An 18,891-nucleotide genomic window follows, 5' to 3' on the forward strand; every position below is an offset into this window, starting at 1 on the left:
GCAGGGTCCTTAGTGGCCCATGTGCAACATAAACCTCATGGTCCAGCTTCCAGGATTCTTGAGGTCCCTCAACAAAATGGTGGTGTAGGTCCAGACCGTTCTCCTAAGATCCCATGACAAATAATAAAACTGGTACTGAAGGTCTGCATTCTGCAGGGTCTTGCAGCATACCAAAGTTTTGAGGTCCTAACCCCTGGGTTTCCATGGTTTTACGGCATATGAAATGTTGAGGTCCTGTTTTTCTAAGGTCTCATGTCACATGAAATGTTGATGTCCTGGGATTCCAAGGTCTCACGGCATATGCAAATGTTGAGGTCCTGGGATTCCAAGGTCTCGCGACATATGCAAATGTTGAGGTCCTGGGATTCCAAGGTCTTGCGGCATATGGATGTTTTAACCCTATTCCTGGCGGGGGGGGCCTCAGGAGCCCCCCCTGAGGTTTTTTGGTTATTTCTCCCAAACAAGTTGAGCTAGGAAGCTCAAATTTTCTGACTTTTCCTAAAAGGCTTCTACGCAACATGTCTGAAAATTTTGAGTTGATCTGACCTCAGGTCAGGTCACCAGAGGCGGTTTGGTGACCCTACCTCAGAAAAGTTTGCAATCACGCCAGAGCTAGAGTTTTTGACCGATCAATTTCTTCTCTTCAGGCTTTAGTTAGGGTACCAGTATGTGCAATTTGTATATCTCGGAATTTTGATATCGGTGACCTAAGTTCAGGTCAGTTTCGCGACCTCCCCATTATAAGTCAATGGGGGAAAAATCAACTCCCTGTTTTTACCACTAAAACGGGTCGGAATGGCCCCATATACCATACATGACTTCATATACGATCAACCTTCACTACCTTGAGGTCTGTTTTGCTGTTGGGCAGCTGTGAGGTCATGTGACGTCATCAAAGGTCACCAAAGGTTTATGGCCAATAACTCCGTACAGGAACAAGATACAGACGCGTGGATGGTCTCATTGTGTTCAGCTCGTCAAGACGCATCGAATGATATACATGATGACCTCGAGGTCACGTGACCTGAGGTCAACCTTTGACCTTGACCTTTCGAGGTCAACATATATATCAATCGATGCGGATTGACGAGAGGATCACGATGATGCCCTTAGTTTGTTCCTATCTTGACTAATTCGAAAGTTATTCGAGAAAAACTCTCTCCATATCTAGCGCCGCCATTTTGACTTTTTCGACCCCTGTGACGTCATCTTTGACCTGACCTGAAAATGACCTTAGTAAAAATTGTAGATCTTGGCCGTGCGTATCCGATGCCGTTTACCGCTTGTCGCTATCTTGCTTCGTTCTCGAGATCTCAGGGGGGGCCGAATCGGCCCCCCCCCCCCCGCCAGTTTCTTGTCCCGGCGGAGCCCGCCAGGAATAGGGTTAAGGTCCTGGGATTCCAAGGTCTCGCGGCATATGGATGTTTTAAGGTCCTGGGTTTCCAAGGTCTCGCGACGAAAATGACAATGCAAGGTCCAGGATCCATCAAGGTCCCAGACCTTGGACTCTATGAACCCTGGATCTCGGATCTTTTTGGGACCTTGGCACATGTCTGCTTTTTAGATCATGATAATCAGTTATAGATTTTTGTTTCATTGCACATATTTTGCACATACTTGTTTGTCACGATGTCGCCTTTTCATTGATCATTTATGCTTGTTTGTCACGATCGTCGCTCTTTCCATTAATCCTGACTATCTGTCGGCTTTTTCAGATTATTTCGCCATCGACCTTCACGAGGGTCGGCTGAGGGTGTTTCTCAATTTCGGCGCCGCCACGGCCGTGGCCAGTCCCCAAACTGCTGTCAACGATGGGAAGCGTCATCACGTGGACATCACATGGGACACCCAGGTCGGTGAGAGCGGATGAGGCTTGGGTGAGGAGTAAGATGAGGGTGGAAGAAGGAGGTGGTATGTACGTTCTCACTGCGCCGGCTCTGTAGGTCAGCCCGTGGCGATCAAGCTAACCCAACAATAATAATGAAAATTACCCATGGTGCAGTACTACACTACAGTATGAAATGTCAGTGGTTTATGGTCTGTCGCCACGCCTACCTCGGCTGGACGCTGCCTGCGGTGGTTGTATCCAGGTCTCGTTGACTACCGCTGTTGTCGGGCGTTTAGCCGGTGGCGCGGACCGCTTAGGCTGCAGGTGTGACTAATACTGCCCGGTCACGACTGGCCACTCGGCACCTCGTGATGGATAGTGATTAACACTTCAGACTGACGAGACCCGCCCCTGCCCCCGCGGCCCCGCCCCCGCCCGGCGCGGCCCGTCAGACGGAGCAGAAGGGTTGTTTGCCACCGTTACCGTCTATTGACTAGATAGATCAATGTGTCTGGTTATTGAATACGCCAGCTTAGCCGTGCTTATTGGGGCACACCGGAGACGGGCTTACCTGGGGCGATTAGTCCTGCTGATAGACCTCAATACATGGTCGAGTAGTGTTCATACAGTGTATTGAAGTATATTGGACCTCAACCATCGAAAGGCTTTCGAAAATATTCTATACATATAACCCAAGTGTCCTTATACATATAACGCCTCACCTTCCTCAGAAGACTGTGAGTGTCCTGGCGGATAGCTGTGTCGTAGTACACGAGTTTTCTGACTACCCAGAGTGTACTGACTCCTCCCTCCCTCCCCAGACTATCACTATTTTAGAAGCCAGCTGTATCGGAGCACCCAATGTAATGTCCCCTCATAGTGTACTCCTCCCTCCCTCCCTCCCTCCCCAGACTGTGACTGTTCTGGTGGACAGCTGTGTCGGCTGTGACGGAGTAACCAAGTTTTCTGACTCCTCCCTCCCTCCCCAGACTGTGACTGTCCTGGTGGACAGTGTGTACTGTCATGTACTGACCCCTCCCTCCCTCCCTCCCCAGACCGTCACTGTCCTGGTGGACAGCTGTGTCGGCGTACCCGAGTGTACTGACCCCTCCCTCCCTCCCCAGACTGTGACTGTCCTGGTTGTTGTTGTTGTTGTGGACAGCTGTGTCGGCGTACCCGAGTATACTGACTCCCCCTGCCCTCCCTCCCCAGACTGTCACTGTCCTGGTGGACAGCTGTGTCGGCGTACCCGAGTGTACTGACAGTCATCAGAGTATTCTAACCTCTGTTTTCCCTCCCCAGACTGTCACTGTCCTGGTGGACAGCTGTGTCGGCGTACCCGAGTGCCAGGCGGCGGCGGCCGTACCCGGCAGCTCGCGGTTTCTGAACGTGGCGGCGCCCCTGCAGCTGGGTGGTTCGGCGGTGCCCCTGGACAGGGTGCAGTCGGCCGTCTCCTGGGACCGACTGCCCGGCTGGGGCGGATTCACCGGCTGTATCCAGAACATGACCTTCCTCGACCGGGTAAAATGGCGGAGACACGAGAGGAGGGGTTTTGTAGGGCTAGGTCACAAAGTCTGGCAATTTGTAAACGTGGTGTGCATTTCTGTTGATGCTTGGTAGTCCTTTGACTTTCAATTTTCGAGTTACGTGGCGTTTTTGACCAAATAACCTTCTTGGTACTCAAGCGACTCTGGTGTTAGATAATTTTCACTCTGTTAGTTTGTTTGCGTAAGGAAGAACGTGTTTATCATTCCCAATCCTTCCCCATGAGTCTGAAATGGTCGCGTTCAATGCCTGCCATTGTCTAACGAGTGCATCATTCCCCTTCCTCAGGTGTTCGACCTGAGCCACCCGTCCTACGGCAAGGACTACAGCAACTACTGCATGGAGAACGTGAAGCCTCAGCCGGTGATTGAGACGACGCCCAGTTTCCTCATCGCCTTTCTCTGCTGCCTCGTCTGCCTGCTGCGTGAGTGTCGCTCCTTACTTAGACACATACCACTCTCCCGCTGTTACAGAATGACCTATGCTTTATTACAACATAAAACATAGCCATGAAGGTACAGCAGCAGCATCGAAGTTTTTGAGTAATTTCAATGTCAGTCAGTGTCAGTCAGCCAGGACTCCTCTTTCATTCAATATTGATAATCTCACCAGTTCTCATGTTTTAGCAGAGTTAATGAAGGCCTTCGATGCCTAAAGCATCGTTTGATCGCCGTTTTTATCTCCTAAACAGTCCTGGTGCTGGCCGTCATCATGTTCCGGCGACGCAACGTGCGAACGTTGTACAAGGAGCCGACGGACGAGATGAGAGACACCATCATCAACTATGACGACGAGGGCGGTGGCGAGAAGGACCAGACTGCCTACGACCTCAGTGTCCTGCAGGTCGCCAACGGGCCAAGTAGTGAGTAGCAGCGCGCATAATGTCTGGCTGAGAACTGAGAAGAATGGACGTTATTGACGACTGATAAAGTAGGGTGAAGTCGTATAAGAGTACGCACTTAGTGGATTTCTTGCTCTCATTTGTTTAATATTTGAAGGAAAGAAATCGCAAATAGGGAATATTAAAGTTCATTGAATTAGCCATCAACCCATGGGGCAACGATCCTTCAGCGTAAATGGAAGTGGTCTAAAACTGACATTTTCTGAACCGTTGCACTTGCGTACTCTTACCATATGGGGTGTGTAAGAGTACGCACGCCAGGCGGGTGGAGTACGCAAGCATATGAACACACACCTAGGGTAAGGGCGGGTAAGAGTACGCGGGCGATAAGAGTACGCATCAGCTGTTTCGGTTGCTTAGCAACGCGGGTTTGTCGAGTTCCTGAAGTGACATGAAGCCGCCAGTGCGTGCTTGTCACCAACGGAACGTGGGCGTTGAGCGACGACGCTGTTGAGTTTAAGGCGATGAATATTATTTTCGAGCGTTATGATATTATTATGGTATGGTACAATAATTTTGATACTTGGCAGTTGAGATAAAGTACATTTCCGTGATTGGTGTGGGAAACTTGCGAGGTTATCTGGGGAAATACTGTGCAGTGCAACAACGTTTCGGGGTTGTTTTGTGCGCGAATTGCATGTACGGTAAGAGGACGCACTGTTCAGGAGGGTAAGAGTACGCAGAATTATACATTAAATTGAATATACAGAAAAATAAAATTATTAATCTATCGCTCAATGACGTTTGTTTTGTAGGTATATCATCAATGGAGCACTGTGATGCAGATGCGTACCCGAAATTCTTCCAAATACGAGTTATTCTCCCTTTTGATTGTGCATTTTTTTAAAAGAAACACACGACATGATTATTTCCTGATTTATAGACTTGAAAGATTTATTTTATGTTTTTCTTTTTGGATACTAGAATTAAATTAAATGCCTTCTGAGTTTGAAGTTAAGCATTTGGACAGTACAAGCTGCATAGGTGTGTGTTCATATGCTTGCGTACTCCACCCGCCTGGCGTGCGTACTCTTACACACCCCATATGGTAAGAGTACGCAACTGCAGCGGTTCAGAAAATGTCAGTTTTAGACCACTTCCATTTACGCTGAAGGATCGTTGCCCCATGGGTTGATGGCTAATTCAATGAACTTTAATATTCACTATTTGCGATTTCTTTCTTTCAAATATTAAACAAATGAGAGCAAGAAATTCACTAAGTGCGTACTCTTATACGACTTCACCCTATGCAGCTTGCACTGTCCAAATGCTTAACTTCAAACTCAGAAGGCATTTAAGTTAATTCTAGTATCCAAAAAGAAAAACATAAAATAAATCTTTCAAGTCTATAAATCAGGAAATAATCATGTCGTGTGTTTCTAAAAAAAAAATGCACAATCAAAAAGGAGAATAACTCGTATTTGGAAGAATTTCGGGTACGCATCTGCATCACAGTGCTCCATTGATGATATACCTACAAAACAAACGTCATTGAGCGATAGATTAATAATTATATATTTCTGTATATTCGATTTCATGTATAATTCTGCGTACTCTTACCCTCCTGAACAGTGCGTCCTCTTACCGTACATGCAATTCGCGCACAAAACAACCCTGAAACGTTGTGCAAAACTTCGCAAACAGAATATTGCACTGTACAGTATTTCCCCAGATAACCTCACAAGTTTCCCACAACAATCACGGAAATGTACCTCATCTCAACTGCCAAGTATCAAAATTATTGTACCATATCATAATAATATCATAACGCTCGAAAATAATATTCATCGCCTTAAACTCAACAGCGTCGCCGCTCAACGCCCACGTTCCGTTGGTGACATGCACGCACTGGCGGCTTCACGTCACTTCATGAACTCGACAAACCTGCGTTGCTAAGCAACCGAAACAGCTGATGCGTACTCTTATCGCCCGCGTACTCTTACCCGCCCTTACCCTATGCATATTTGGTTTGTCATTTGTACGTTATCTAACTTACTATTCTAACAGAATCCGTCTGTCTGTGAGTCTGTGTGTCCGCACATCGTGTAGTGGGTTCAATTAACCTCACCTACACGGCAGATGGTACGGCGTAGGGGGTTGAAATTTGCACACCTTCTAGGTGACGTCACGGGTCAGCGCCTTTTCTAGGTTTCGACTCGCTGGGGTGCACGGTTGGCACGTGGCGGGCGCCGGAAGAACGCCAATGAAATTTTGATCGGTTCGTAGATCTTCATTGAGAGCCGGGGTCGACAAACTTTGTGGACTAAATGCATGCCGATCGGTGGCGGGTGCCTCGCATTGGCAGATGGGCAGGTTATTAATTTGAATGAAAAGTGGCGAGAGAATGTGGTGATTTTCATTCAATGGGAACAGTTGATGATACAAGTATAAAAATGCACCGCGTTTGCCGCAAGGCGTCACATTGGTCACAGGGCGTCATTTTTGCCCCGAATCGCACAGTTTTGTCAAATATGGTCCGATGTGGGTGCAATTTGGTGCAAAGATGCATGCTCATCCACCGGGTAAAAATGCGCCGCGTTTGCCGCAATGCGCCACTTTTGTCACAAGGCGCCATTTCCGACAAACTCGACTAAGGCTAATGGAATGGCACGAATAGGAGCAGGGCTAGAAGCACTTTTAAAGTCTGATTTAAAAAAAAGTTAAATGGATCCAATTATTCCGTGACCTGACATGACCCAGCGGTGTTGGTAGGGGTAGGGGTAGTGTTAGGGTAGGGGTAGTAGTAGTAGTAGTAGTAGTAGGGGTAGGGGTAGGGTAGTGGTAGTGGTAGGAGTAGTGGTAGGGGTAGGTGTAGTGGTAGGGGTAGTAGTAGGGGTAGGGGTAGTGGTAGGGGTAGTAGTAGGGATAGTGGTAGGGGTAGTAGTAGGGGTAGTGGTAGAGGTAGGAGTATGGGTAGTAGTAGTGGTAGGGGTAGTGGTAGTGGTAGATGTAGTGTTAGGGGTAGGGTTAGGGGTAGTGGTAGGGGTAGTGGTAGGGGTAGTGGTAGGGGTAAGGGTAGGGGTAGTGGTAGGGGTAGTGGTAGGGGTAGTGGTAGGGGTAGTGGTGGAGGCAAAAGTTAAACAGTGGCCCGGGCTGATCCCATCGGACGAGAGGTGACCTAGGTGACCTGGCCTAACCCAAAGTGACCGGGGCTGACCCCTTTGACCCGTCTTGACCCCGTATCACCCCACTTTCATCCAACGAAGCCCTCAGAACAGTTTTTTTATTCTCTTCAGTCTTCACATTTCCGTCCATATCTATGCTTCTAGACGACACATCGATTTGAATCGAACACCATTCGAAAGCAAATTGGCCGGTGTCGCAATTTTTTCCTACCACGCAGCAAAGCAAGTGGCGCAGCCGCTTGTCTATATTACTATTTGAGGAAGGCGTAGTTTCTGTCTATTACGAAGGTCGCGACATGGTGCTACGTAGCGCGGGTTACAGGTCACACCGTTGCACCTACCGCGCTGAAATTTGCGCAAGTTATAGAACAAGGATGGACAACGTGCCTTTGAGCGGTCTCGGCTCGATCGGATCGATAGCGAGCGCGTGGCGCGTGCCCAAAAAGTGCAAATTCGCGTCATAGACTTTACATGTATAAATCGGCTGGCAAAAACGGGCGAAAATGGCTAAATTTGCCCGACACGGGTCCGTTCCCCGTGCAATATCTCGGTAGCCGTGCGCCCGATCGGCACGGGGAAAACAGCATCGTGTAGAGAATCGAACGGGCAATCGAATAGTGTGCGGTGCAGGGGTGGCACGCGCCACGTGGAAGTGTGAGGGCAATTTCATTTCAAAAAGTGCCATTTCAAACGGATTTTGGATTTTATTTTATTTTCCCGTGACCATCAGACTGAGAGAGTTGAAACAACGTCAATTGCCAAGAGAAATGTACCGCCTCTCATGGAAAAATTGTGGACAGCTAATTGATCAAAAACAATGTGGCAAAATCGCTGAAATAAAATGGTATTTGTCCATAATGTGCCACTAAAAAGATACACGGGATTTGCTGCTTAACCTGATACGCTTGACAATTGAAAATGCTATCATTAGAAAGAGCATTCAATTCTCTCCAAGATCCAATCATCACGTTTGCATGACAAGCAACAGTATTCTTAAAAATATAAATGTTTTAAACCTCTGCAAAGTGATTTTTAGCGAAAAATATCTACGCCTTTCATTTGTCTGAAAACTACGCACCTCAATTATAAAGCACATTTGGCAGATTCTGAAGTGGAAAGCATGCTTATCAGACAAGGGCACCTCGATGCGGTGGATATTTTTTCCACAAACCAAAACGTTTAGCCGTCAAAAAGCAATCGACCGAAATGGATAGATAACCCAACCGACACAAGGACAACCGAACACCCGCCGATCGAAAATATCCCTTTTCGCGTTGCGGAGCACGCGGGTCACCCTAGTGCTTACCTATTGCTAAGAACATCGTAGAAGTCCTAGTTGAGTGGCTTTTATCGTGTACGTTTTTGAGACCGATACATTTTTATGTACCTTAGTTTTGACTTAACCCTCGTTTTGACGGCGTGGCGAATCGGTGCTAACTTGTCTCCTCATTACAGAGAGCAATGGCCAGGTGGGCAGAGCGCCCCCCGTCTCGGTACGAGATTTCATCGACGACAACCGACAGAAGATTGACAGCGACGACAGCGTGTGGCCGCCAGACGATGTGCGAAACTACGCGTACGAGGGCGGCGGCAGCTCGGCCGGCTCCCTCTCCTCTATCAACTCAGGTACGGGGCGGCAGGGAGGACTCGGGGCAGGGCAGGGGGTGGCAGGGCTGGTCCAACGGTCTGGGTGTGGTTCAGGCTGTTTTAATATACTGGTGCCCTAATGCGTGTCCATCGGCACAGGTTTATCTAACCTAGCTTATTTATCATCCACCAGGTACCGACGACAACGACCAAAACTACGACTACCTGAACGAGTTCGGCCCTCGGTTCCGGAAGCTGGCGGACATGTACGGAGGAGGGGAGGAGGAGGAGGGAGAGGGGGAGCGGCCGCCGCGGCCGCCGGCCGTGCGGCCCTCCTCGGTGGCCGGAGAGTCCTGGTGTTGACAGAGGCGCGGCGGGCCCGACCCCTCAGAGACCGGGGCGCGGCCGGCGGCGTCTCCCGGCTGGGAGAGGGCTCGTGCAGAGTCGCAGGGAGCAGTGCTGCCACCTGTAATAGTGTGTGCACCAGTGGCGAAGTCCTACGGGGGTGGACGGGGACTGTCGTCAGCGTGTCGTCTATCCCCGGAGGGAGGCGCAGGTCCGGTGGAAGTCTCTGAGAGAGTGGCTGTCCGGCGGAGCTGGCAGTGAGCGGGCCATCCCCAGGACCCCCTCTGTGTCAGGTCAGCCCTCGGTGGGCGGCACCGTCCCGTGGAGGCCTAGTCAGCGGAGCGCAGTGGGTCCGCTCTGGAGACGGACGTGAAGAGAAGCGCTCAGATGGCGGACTGAGATCGGCAGCCAGCCGTCAAACCAAAGATCGTGTGTGAGACACGGATCTCCGAGCAGCGTCCGGCGGGGAGTGGCGCGTCCTACTGGGGAAATGTGCGGGGAGTGCTGGGTTTCCACGTGTGTTTATGTGTATGGGTGTGTGAATGTTCGCTAAACGCTGAGTGTTCATGTGTGTCGCTTTATTGTCCAAAGTCAAGGAGTGTTTTATGTTTGTGTGATACATGCGTATATGTGACGAAAACTGCCGTTATTTGTACGCAAGCATATCTCGTATTGTGCGTAACATGAACTCTGCGTTTTGTTTCCATTTGTTCCTGACTGCTGCGGACCACGTCCCTGGCGACTGCCTAACATTACTTAAGTATCTTATCTCGCTCAATGCTGTGCGCCACCCGCCTGCACCCATTGTCATTCTCATCATCATGACCGCACACCGCGTCACCATATCTGCCCGATGTCACCCGTCGCCCGCCCTCTCCGCGTGCGGTCAGCACCCGTCATCCATGTTTTCTCCCTAGCGTTCGGTAGCACCATGACCAGCCAGCACACCTGTTGCAGGTGGCGCTAGTGTGCCTGTGTGTAGGTGGCGCTGCCTCCGCGCCGGGCTGGTCTGGATCTGAAGGCTGTGAGCACTGCTAACGCACCGATGTAATACATAGCTTGGTGTTTGACAATACAGTGGCTTATTGTATAATAATTGTGTTTGATATCCTATTGAATCTATAACACTCAGCGTTGAGTTCCACTTGTTGAATGGTACAACGGGCGGCTGTGTGACATCTGCTTTTACATTCCTAATTCGATGTCTACAAATGTGTACTTATAAAATCAAAAATAGGCCCAAAATGTAAGGATTACGCTTTAATCAGCATCCATATAGCGATATTATCATGGCAACTATTTTTCTGCATCGTTTGCGAATCTTACACAAGGCCATTCTAACAGTGAGAAGATACAAGCTGTATTCCATTGATTTTAGCTCGATAAATATGGAGTTTATTATCTCCTGGCGTAGCAAATGCTTATGTAACAGCACACTTTATGTGTCAGTAGCTCATGAGTAGCGTGCTTTCCGAAATTGTCTACCTCATTCTTGTTATCCTCATGACTAAGCCCATCCGCATGGAAGCGGATGGGCTTAGTGGGCTTAGCACTACATATCACCTAAACAAGGTGATGTGTTCTGGGATCTCAGAACACATCACCTTGTTTGGGCTGACAATCACCCCACCTGACCAGAAAACCGATGAAGGAAAGGGAAGATACTCCTCCGGGTGACCATTTGAGGTGCTGGGTCAGGGCGACGTGCTCATTGGAAAGCTTCCTTTCCAAAAGGATGGGCTCGGGCGCTGTTAGGCAAGCGTCGACGACTCAGCTCGACCTAATCCATCCCCCCCCCCCCTCCCATCCTCCCAATGATTACATCCGATAGCTCATAATCGGTCTCAATTGATTTTTCTTCACCGTGAAATGAAACAAATAAACCGATCACTATTGACTGGATATGCTAGTGGACTATTAAGTAGGTACTCGTAATATTCGTGATTTTCGGTAATAATTTTGCCGTTTCGCTTTGGACAAGAATTCTGAATGAAATTTTGTTTTACAATTAATAATATTTCATGTTAAAAAGAAATGGTAAATCAATCGTAGCACTCGGCATACCAGGGCCTATTTTAACATGTTAACTGGGGTGGCAAAACCCACCCCAGTGGTGCGGTTTTCCACCCCAGTCGTCTTGCTTTGCCACCCCAGTGCAAAACAGCCCAAAAGTCTGCCCACAGATATTGGCTGCCGACAATCACGGAGGCGACACATTCTTGGGGCGAACTCAGCTTGACAGGGGGAAAAGGGCTCACTGAGGCGCCACCACCACCAATGGGATGCCCTCTCACTACTGGGGGCGCCCTGCCGCAACTGTGGCGCCCTACTTTTTTATAAATTTAGCTTGAATGTTTGAATGGACGGATTGACAGAGCCGGAGCCCACGCTAAGCAGAGCTTGTTGCGTAGACCCCGACCCCTACCGTCTGATCGCGCAATTCCGGGTAACGGAATAATTTAGATGCCTAAGTTTAACGTGCCCTTCAAAGCCGGACACAACCTGTCCCACTCAACTGACTTCAACTGGCTGCGGCTGCTCCCACCAACCGCAGACCATCCCCGTCAGGAGTCTCAAATATCGAGCACCGGAGCGACTCGAACCCGGGCTCTCACTACCGGGAGTCCGGTGCTCTACCAACTGAGCTATGGGACTCTCTAATTCGATTGGGACACACTACCGGCAATGGGGCGCCCTACCAGCACTTGGGCGCCTACCACGACTGAAGAGCCCTATCAACATTCGGGCGCCCAGACACGATTGGGGCGCCACACCACTACTGGGGCGCCAACTGCACCTTTGGGAGCCCTATCAGTATCGGCCGCAAAATTAAATTTGTCATGTGGCTATGAGACAGGCCGTGTGATCAACAATGGATTTTCAAACGCACGTGCACGCATTGCTTCTGACGAGGGTATTTCCAAGAGAAAAATCTGGCGGGCGGCGGTTTAACCCGCGCCCCACTGGGGGTCCTGGATTTCCACGCCCTGCTGGGGGGGGGGGGGCGGGGATTTGAACACCCCCCTTCTAAGTCGGCTCCTGGGCCAAGTAGCGACACGCGGTAAGCGGCATCCGAAAGGACGTCAAAAACCATGACGAAAATACCCACTTGTTATTTTTTTAGGTCAGGTCAAAGGTCAGGTCACCAAAGGTCATCAAAGGTCAAATTTTGTTATTTCAACATTTTTCGAAACTGCCGACGGACAACTCGGGAACCAATAGAGCTACAGCGCCGCGGAAAAGCGCAATCGATAGCTCTTTTACAGGGCTTTCTGAATAATGTTCTCAGGTTTGACCTCAGGTCAACGGTTTAGCCTCCAGAGTGCAAAAACTTCGTTTTCTTCAATAACTTTTGACTCAAGAGAGACACGACAGTATTTTTGCCAGCATGGTGTTCCTCTCGTCTAGACGCGTCGAATGAACTATAATTTGACCTTGAAAGGTCAACTTGAAAATTTGACTACAGGTCAAGGTAATGACCTGACCGGAAAAGGTCGTGCTGCATATCAGTCGATCCGCAACGTCGAGCCGAACACATCTAAGGCGTTTTCATCGCTCTAGCTTGCCTCTATCAGAAGTTATTAGCGAAAAACTGTTAGATACCATTCGTGACCTGATATGACCTCGGGGGCATAACGAGGGGTCACGGGTGCCATTTTCTGGTTCAGCGTGTCATGTTAACTCGTAATTTAGTGTTTGAAAATGTTTAGAATGGCGTTCGTCTAAAAGAGGCGCTTTTCAATTTTCTCCCATTGACTTATACCTAATGGAGAGGTCGAAAAATTGACCTGACCTTAGGTCATCGATATCGAAATTTCAAGATAAAGTGACCTCGAGTGACGCCGGCTGCTTGGTATGGGAAGGTGTTTATCATGGACGGATCGGGGGGGGGGGGGATTTGAGGGCCATCGGCATAAGCAGTAAAAGTTCTCTGACGAAAGGGGGTTGCACCATGCACAGCCGACTTTTGGCTTAATTCTTTCCATGCATCGCCCGAAAGGGCTATGTTAGAAAAAAAAACTATGCCAACAAAGGCCTCCAGACACTTTCCCGAAACGTTAGTCCTTACGTACTACCGTCACAAAGAAAAGATTCTGAGACTCGATTGCGACGCCCCCCCCCCCATCGAAATGCTGCGCACAGCAGTATTTCGGTGGGGGGGGGGGGGGGCGCCAACACAAGAGACAGGGGCGCCACCACTGCCTGGCCACCCCAGTCCAATTGTCTTAAAATAGGCCCTGCGGCATACCATAGCATATACCACAAAACAGCAATACAGATGTTTCGATAATATCTTTGTTGGAGCTATTTTGTAAGCCCTGCAATTCAAGCAAAAAGCACGTACCTAATTTGAGAAGCTCATTTTATGCAACAACTACCTACCAGTAAAAGAACAACGTAATTACAAGCTACGAAAAGTTTCCAAGATGTCTTCCAAGGCCAAGTTATTTCAGAGACATAGCAACGAGTGGTGAAATCCCTCACACGTAGGTACTCTTGTTGCGTATCTTGAAGACAAGGTCACCGTTTTCATTGTGTGTCGGCCTCCGCCCTCTGAAATTGCTCGCAACACCATAGAAGCAGCGGCGGTGGCTGTGTGTCGTCGTTAACAGAGCGTCACATTGTGCAAACGACTCGCTCTGCGTGTCGGCCGGCCGGGCGGGGGAAAGGACAGGCCGGGTGTGACACAGCTCGGCTGACCCGCCGACACAGTGTTCATGTCACCACTGCACCGACGCCGACCGGCACCAGCGGCACCAGCGGCGCAGACCGTGGCCTTTCACCCGTCACAGGCCGTAACCGGCGGCTGACACAACCGGTGTGACAACGTCACACGCTCGCCGCCGCGCCTGGTTAGTTGGGCCCAGTGCGTGTCTCTAAGTGTGTGTCTGTGTGTGTTTGTGTGGCCTAACCTGCCGGCCACGCAACCGGTCAGGTCACACTGACCCCAGCTAACGATCTGCGACCGTTCTACGCCGGAGTCGAGGTTCTTGAAATATTGAGTTCGGCTAACGGCCTACGGACCGCCACAAATACTTGCATATGGGTCCGGTGGAGAGGGGACCCAGTCCGTCTGATATTGGATTCCGCACAGTCAAACCCAACCGTCAGATAATGCGAACCACAGTGCGCAATGTGATATCCTGCAAAATGAAAAAAAGAACTATTTGTATCATGCGAGTTATAACAAATTTAGCTAAATCGTCAGCTATACGCCAAACACGACTATAGCGTTCCTGCTGCTTCCTTGCGTGGTAATACGGTGGTATTCCAATATATGCCGCATTTTTCAGGCATTCGATCATCAGCATTACGGCATGGCTTTTGTTTCCAGGCGGTGGGGGGGGGGATTTTTTGCCCCGCCCCCTTTAGTTTTTTTCAATATATCTCGAGAACCGCTGCGCCGATCGTCACCAAACTTTCCGTACCCTCCCGGGAGTAGCTAGCGCATATGGTGACCAAATTTTTTTTTCCAAAGGCTATGACAGGTTGGCCGCTAATGACGTCAGAGTGACGTCAATTCTGCCATTTTCGACCCAAAAAAAGGTTTCGCGAGAAGAGCTGTCAGGCCTACAGCTTTAGAGATACAGAAAAATGTTTTTCAGGTGTGGAATTAAGAGGGCTACAAAACTACTTTTTCGGTTTTTCGAATTTTGGATTTTGACCCCCAAAAATAAAAAATAGATTTTTTGAATATAATAGCCGAAAAATCCAAAAAAAAATTTGAATTTCGAAAAAAACGGAATATATGTGATAGTCCCTACCGCCTTCTATCTACATACCAAATTTGAGATCGATACCTCTTTTTTGGCCAAGTTATAGCGAAAAAACTGTTCAAAATTGGTGACGTCAAATTTTCAAACTCAATTTTTAGCAATTCTAGACCTCGTAGCGCAAAACAAAGACCACCATTAGACTCCCCGTGACGAGCTGCATCGAATCAATAGCCATGTTATGCAAAAATATCAACTTTGAAATTTGACCTTTTTTGACCTGACCTTGACATGACCTCCACCAGAAAGTGGCCCAAACCGTACCTGATGGTCTTATAACCAACACCATTGAGTTGGAAATGAAAAACTGGCCATAAAACATGCATCGCACAACCTTAGTAAAGTTGGGTTCATGTGGTGACCCTTCATGGTGACCTTTGGTGACCTGACCTGTGACCTGACCTGGTATGGCCAGTGACCTCTAATAGCAACATATGTACTATAGACAACTGACGCCCTATCGCTGATTTTCGACAAAATGCGTTTTACTCGGTGTTACAGCGCTTTCCCTAGAAGCCCCGTGAACGGTGAAACATTTTATCTTTGACCTGACCTGTGACGTCATCGGTGACCCCGAGGTCAATGGAATTTAGTTTCTTTCGACAAATTTGACAGGGCTATCGAACACCGTTTGAATTTTCCGGATCCGTGTAGCAGTTTCGGAGATACGAGGGGGCCAAAAAATCCCCCCTCCCCACCGCGCGGAATTTGGCCGGGAGGCCCACCGCCTGCCGGGTTAAAAGTGGCTTATAACATCTTGAGCGATGATGAGCTGTGCTCTTGTGTTTTTGGTTCCTGGTTTCCAGTCTTGGTCTCCATGTTTCATTCTCATGAAAAACAAATGCTCATTCACCTAAAAAACGTGCTTTTCAATTAGTAACCGCAGGCTGTTTGAAAATTAGACGAACACTATTCGTTAGAATTGTGTTTTCCTATTGAATATGAAGCATCGTAAAGGGCTGTAGTGCGACATGGACATAAAATAAGGGTAGTTTTGGACAATCAAGCTATGGTGTTTCTTTTTAATAAATCAGGTCACGCAATTGCAGCTCTTTCAACTTCTCATTCATTCTCCAGTGGAAGATTTCAAAAATTGTCCAGACAAACGGCCCTGCAACAGTGCCGCAATTGCATCCCGCTTCACAGAGGTCGTGCAGGGGGTGACAATAGTATCATGATGCACGGGACCCTGCCGACAGCCTCGGGGCAAGGTCAAGTGACACCACACCACTGCTGGCGAAACGATACCTCATTGTACTGTACGGGCCTTCTCGCTGTGCGTCGAATCGGCACGGTACGTCGCCTGCCCGGGCAGTGGCAGTGGCGATGGCGGCGGAGCTGACACCATTCACAGGTGCTCCGGGCGCCGCCGTGTGATGTCTATCTGGGTGACCGGCCCGACATCGCCACATGTTTACCTCCGCCATCGCTACCGTCACGCCTCACCAGAACTAATGAACCGGCCACACGCAGTGTGCGAGCGTGCTGCGTGTGCGTATATCTCGCCACAGAGACACACATACATACCACTCACACGCATACAATACATACATACGCTTACATACACACAAACACAGGGCGTCGGCCCCTATCGCCACTGCCGTGGTCCGTGACGGCTGATGTGGCGATATGTCAGGCGGCCTCGGTCGCCGGCCACCCTCTCCCTCTCTCCCCATCCTCCTCACTCTCCCCTCCCTCGGTCGCTCTGTCGTTTCCGGTGCCGGTCCGGATCCGGCCTGCCGGCCGGGCCGGATCTGGGTGACGTTGCCACCACTAATGACCGCCGGCCTGGGAGCCGCGCGAAGTGGACGCTCCGATGACCGAGTTTGCGTCACCAGGTCACCGTTACACCCGGTGACCCGAGCGGCGGCGGGTCACCGGCGGGTCACCGGACGGGTCACGGTTTGGTTCACGGCACGGGTCACGGGTCGGGCCTGAGGCCGACCACTGCTGTCGGCCCGGGTTGTCAGATACTGTCGGCGGCCAACACTGAACAGCGGGGGCTGAAAGGAGCCGCAGCGGAAGTCTGGAAGTCTGCTAGTCTGAAAGGCTGGCAGCGCGGCAGTCTTTGTGTTAATATAGCACTATAGCCTGGAGGCGGAGTTTGCTATGTATGAATTCAGTGCTCTACAGTATAGGACACCGCTTCGAATGCCGTCTGTTTTTGGGTAAGTGCAGGACACATAATAAAGAAATATTTGACGAGCTTCTTGCAAACTGCATCGCTTCTTTGCACGACTTTCGATAGCAACAGATGTATATGTACGTTAGAACTTAGATGCGTAGCAACTGCACCCGCTTAACCCGCGCCCTGCTGGGGGGGGGGGGGGGTGTTTGAACACCCCCCCCCCTTGTGGTTTTTCGCGAATATCTCAAAAACGGCGGCGCGGAGCGCCGCCGTTTTTGGTACACCTTATCATACATCAATTCTACACATGCTGTGAAAATTTCAGACCAAGGTCATTCAAGGTCAGGTCACCAGGTCACTTGAAGTGACCTCACCTCATAAAAAGTTTCAATGTTTGTCATAGCTACACCGAGTGACCGATCGCTTTGAAACTTTTAGCGATTGATAAGGGTAACAGTGTCTATAAAATTTATATCTCGGAATTTTGATATCGGTGACCTAAGGTCAGGTCAATTTTGCGACCTCCCCATTATAAGTCAATGGGAGAAAATTGAAATGCGCCTCTTTTGGACGAGAGACATTATAAACACTCCCAAACACTGAATTACAAGTGGTTTAGACACACTGAACATGAAAATGGTGTCCGTGACCCTTGCTTTTGCCCTGAGGTCATCTTAGGTCACGAATGGTATCTAACAGTTTTTCGCAAATAACTTTTGATAGAGGCATGCTAGAGCGATGAAAACGCCTTAGATGTGTTCAACTCGACGATACGGATCGACTGATATGCAACATGACCCTTTCCGGTCAGGTCATGACCTTGACCTGAGGTCATATTTTCAAGTTGACCTTTCAAGGTCAAATTATAGTTCATTCGATGCGTCTTGACGAGAGGAACACGATGCCGGTAAAAGTAAGCTCGTAAAAGGCTTGGGTCAAAAGTTATTGCCGAAAAAACTGTTTCCGAAAAAATCGTCTATTTTTGCAGTTTTTGCCCCCTGCAGGCAAAACCGTTGACGTTAGGTGAAATCTGAGAAAATTACTCAGAAAGGGCGTTAATAGGGCTATCGAATGCGATTTTCCGCGGCGCTGTAGCTCTATTGGTTCCCGAGTTATGCGTTGGCTTCTTGGAAATTTTCGATATTCGACCTGGAAATCGGCGAAATTTTGCCTTCAATGACCTCTGGTGACCTGACCTTTGACCTGACCAAAAAATTGACCGAAATGATTTCGTCATTATTTTTGACGCTCTTTCGAACACCGCCTTCCGCGTATCGCTACGTGGCCCAGGAGCCGAGTTACAAGGGGGGGGGTGTTCAAACACCCCCCCCCCCCCCAGCAGGGCGTGGAAATCCAGGACCCCCAGCCGGGCGCGGGTTAAAGACATTCAACGCCATCCATTCCTCATTGGTATGTCTGAATGATGGAGCTGTGATCATTGAGATGACGTTAAATCGAACTCATTCAGAAAATGTGCAAGTCTGTAACAAACTTCAACCAGCAAAAGCCGTCAGCTTCTTTAAAGTGAATTGGTATGCGGCTCCGCGCTGTGTCCGCGCTGCGTACGTCCGGGCTGTCCATCAGTATGCAGCGTAAGTCCCACCCGTCCGGTGCGTTGGGCATATATGCGTGTGTGTGCGTGCGACTGTTAGCACAGC

At 49.4% G+C, this 18,891-nt stretch overlaps 1 protein-coding gene across 2 annotated transcripts in view; it reads left to right on the forward strand.

Moving 5' to 3' along the window:
* LOC122389151 (neural-cadherin-like) overlaps positions 1-10,424 on the forward strand; it is a 145,772-nt gene extending 135,348 nt beyond the window's left edge. For both annotated transcript variants that reach the window (XM_043380884.1, XM_043380885.1), the window contains 6 exons: positions 1,716-1,852; positions 3,131-3,349; positions 3,662-3,797; positions 4,065-4,235; positions 8,855-9,025; positions 9,180-10,424. In XM_043380884.1, coding sequence (XP_043236819.1) covers positions 1,716-1,852; positions 3,131-3,349; positions 3,662-3,797; positions 4,065-4,235; positions 8,855-9,025; positions 9,180-9,349 — 1,004 coding nt within the window. In that variant the 3' untranslated portion in view covers positions 9,350-10,424. The remainder of the gene's footprint in view (positions 1-1,715; positions 1,853-3,130; positions 3,350-3,661; positions 3,798-4,064; positions 4,236-8,854; positions 9,026-9,179) is intronic.
* Positions 10,425-18,891: the final 8,467 nt, after the last annotated feature.

The sequence above is a fragment of the Amphibalanus amphitrite genome, unplaced genomic scaffold (genome assembly GCF_019059575.1).
Source record: "Amphibalanus amphitrite isolate SeventyFive unplaced genomic scaffold, NRLGWU_Aamphi_draft 000345F_arrow, whole genome shotgun sequence".
Taxonomy (NCBI): Eukaryota; Metazoa; Arthropoda; class Thecostraca; order Balanomorpha; family Balanidae; genus Amphibalanus; species Amphibalanus amphitrite.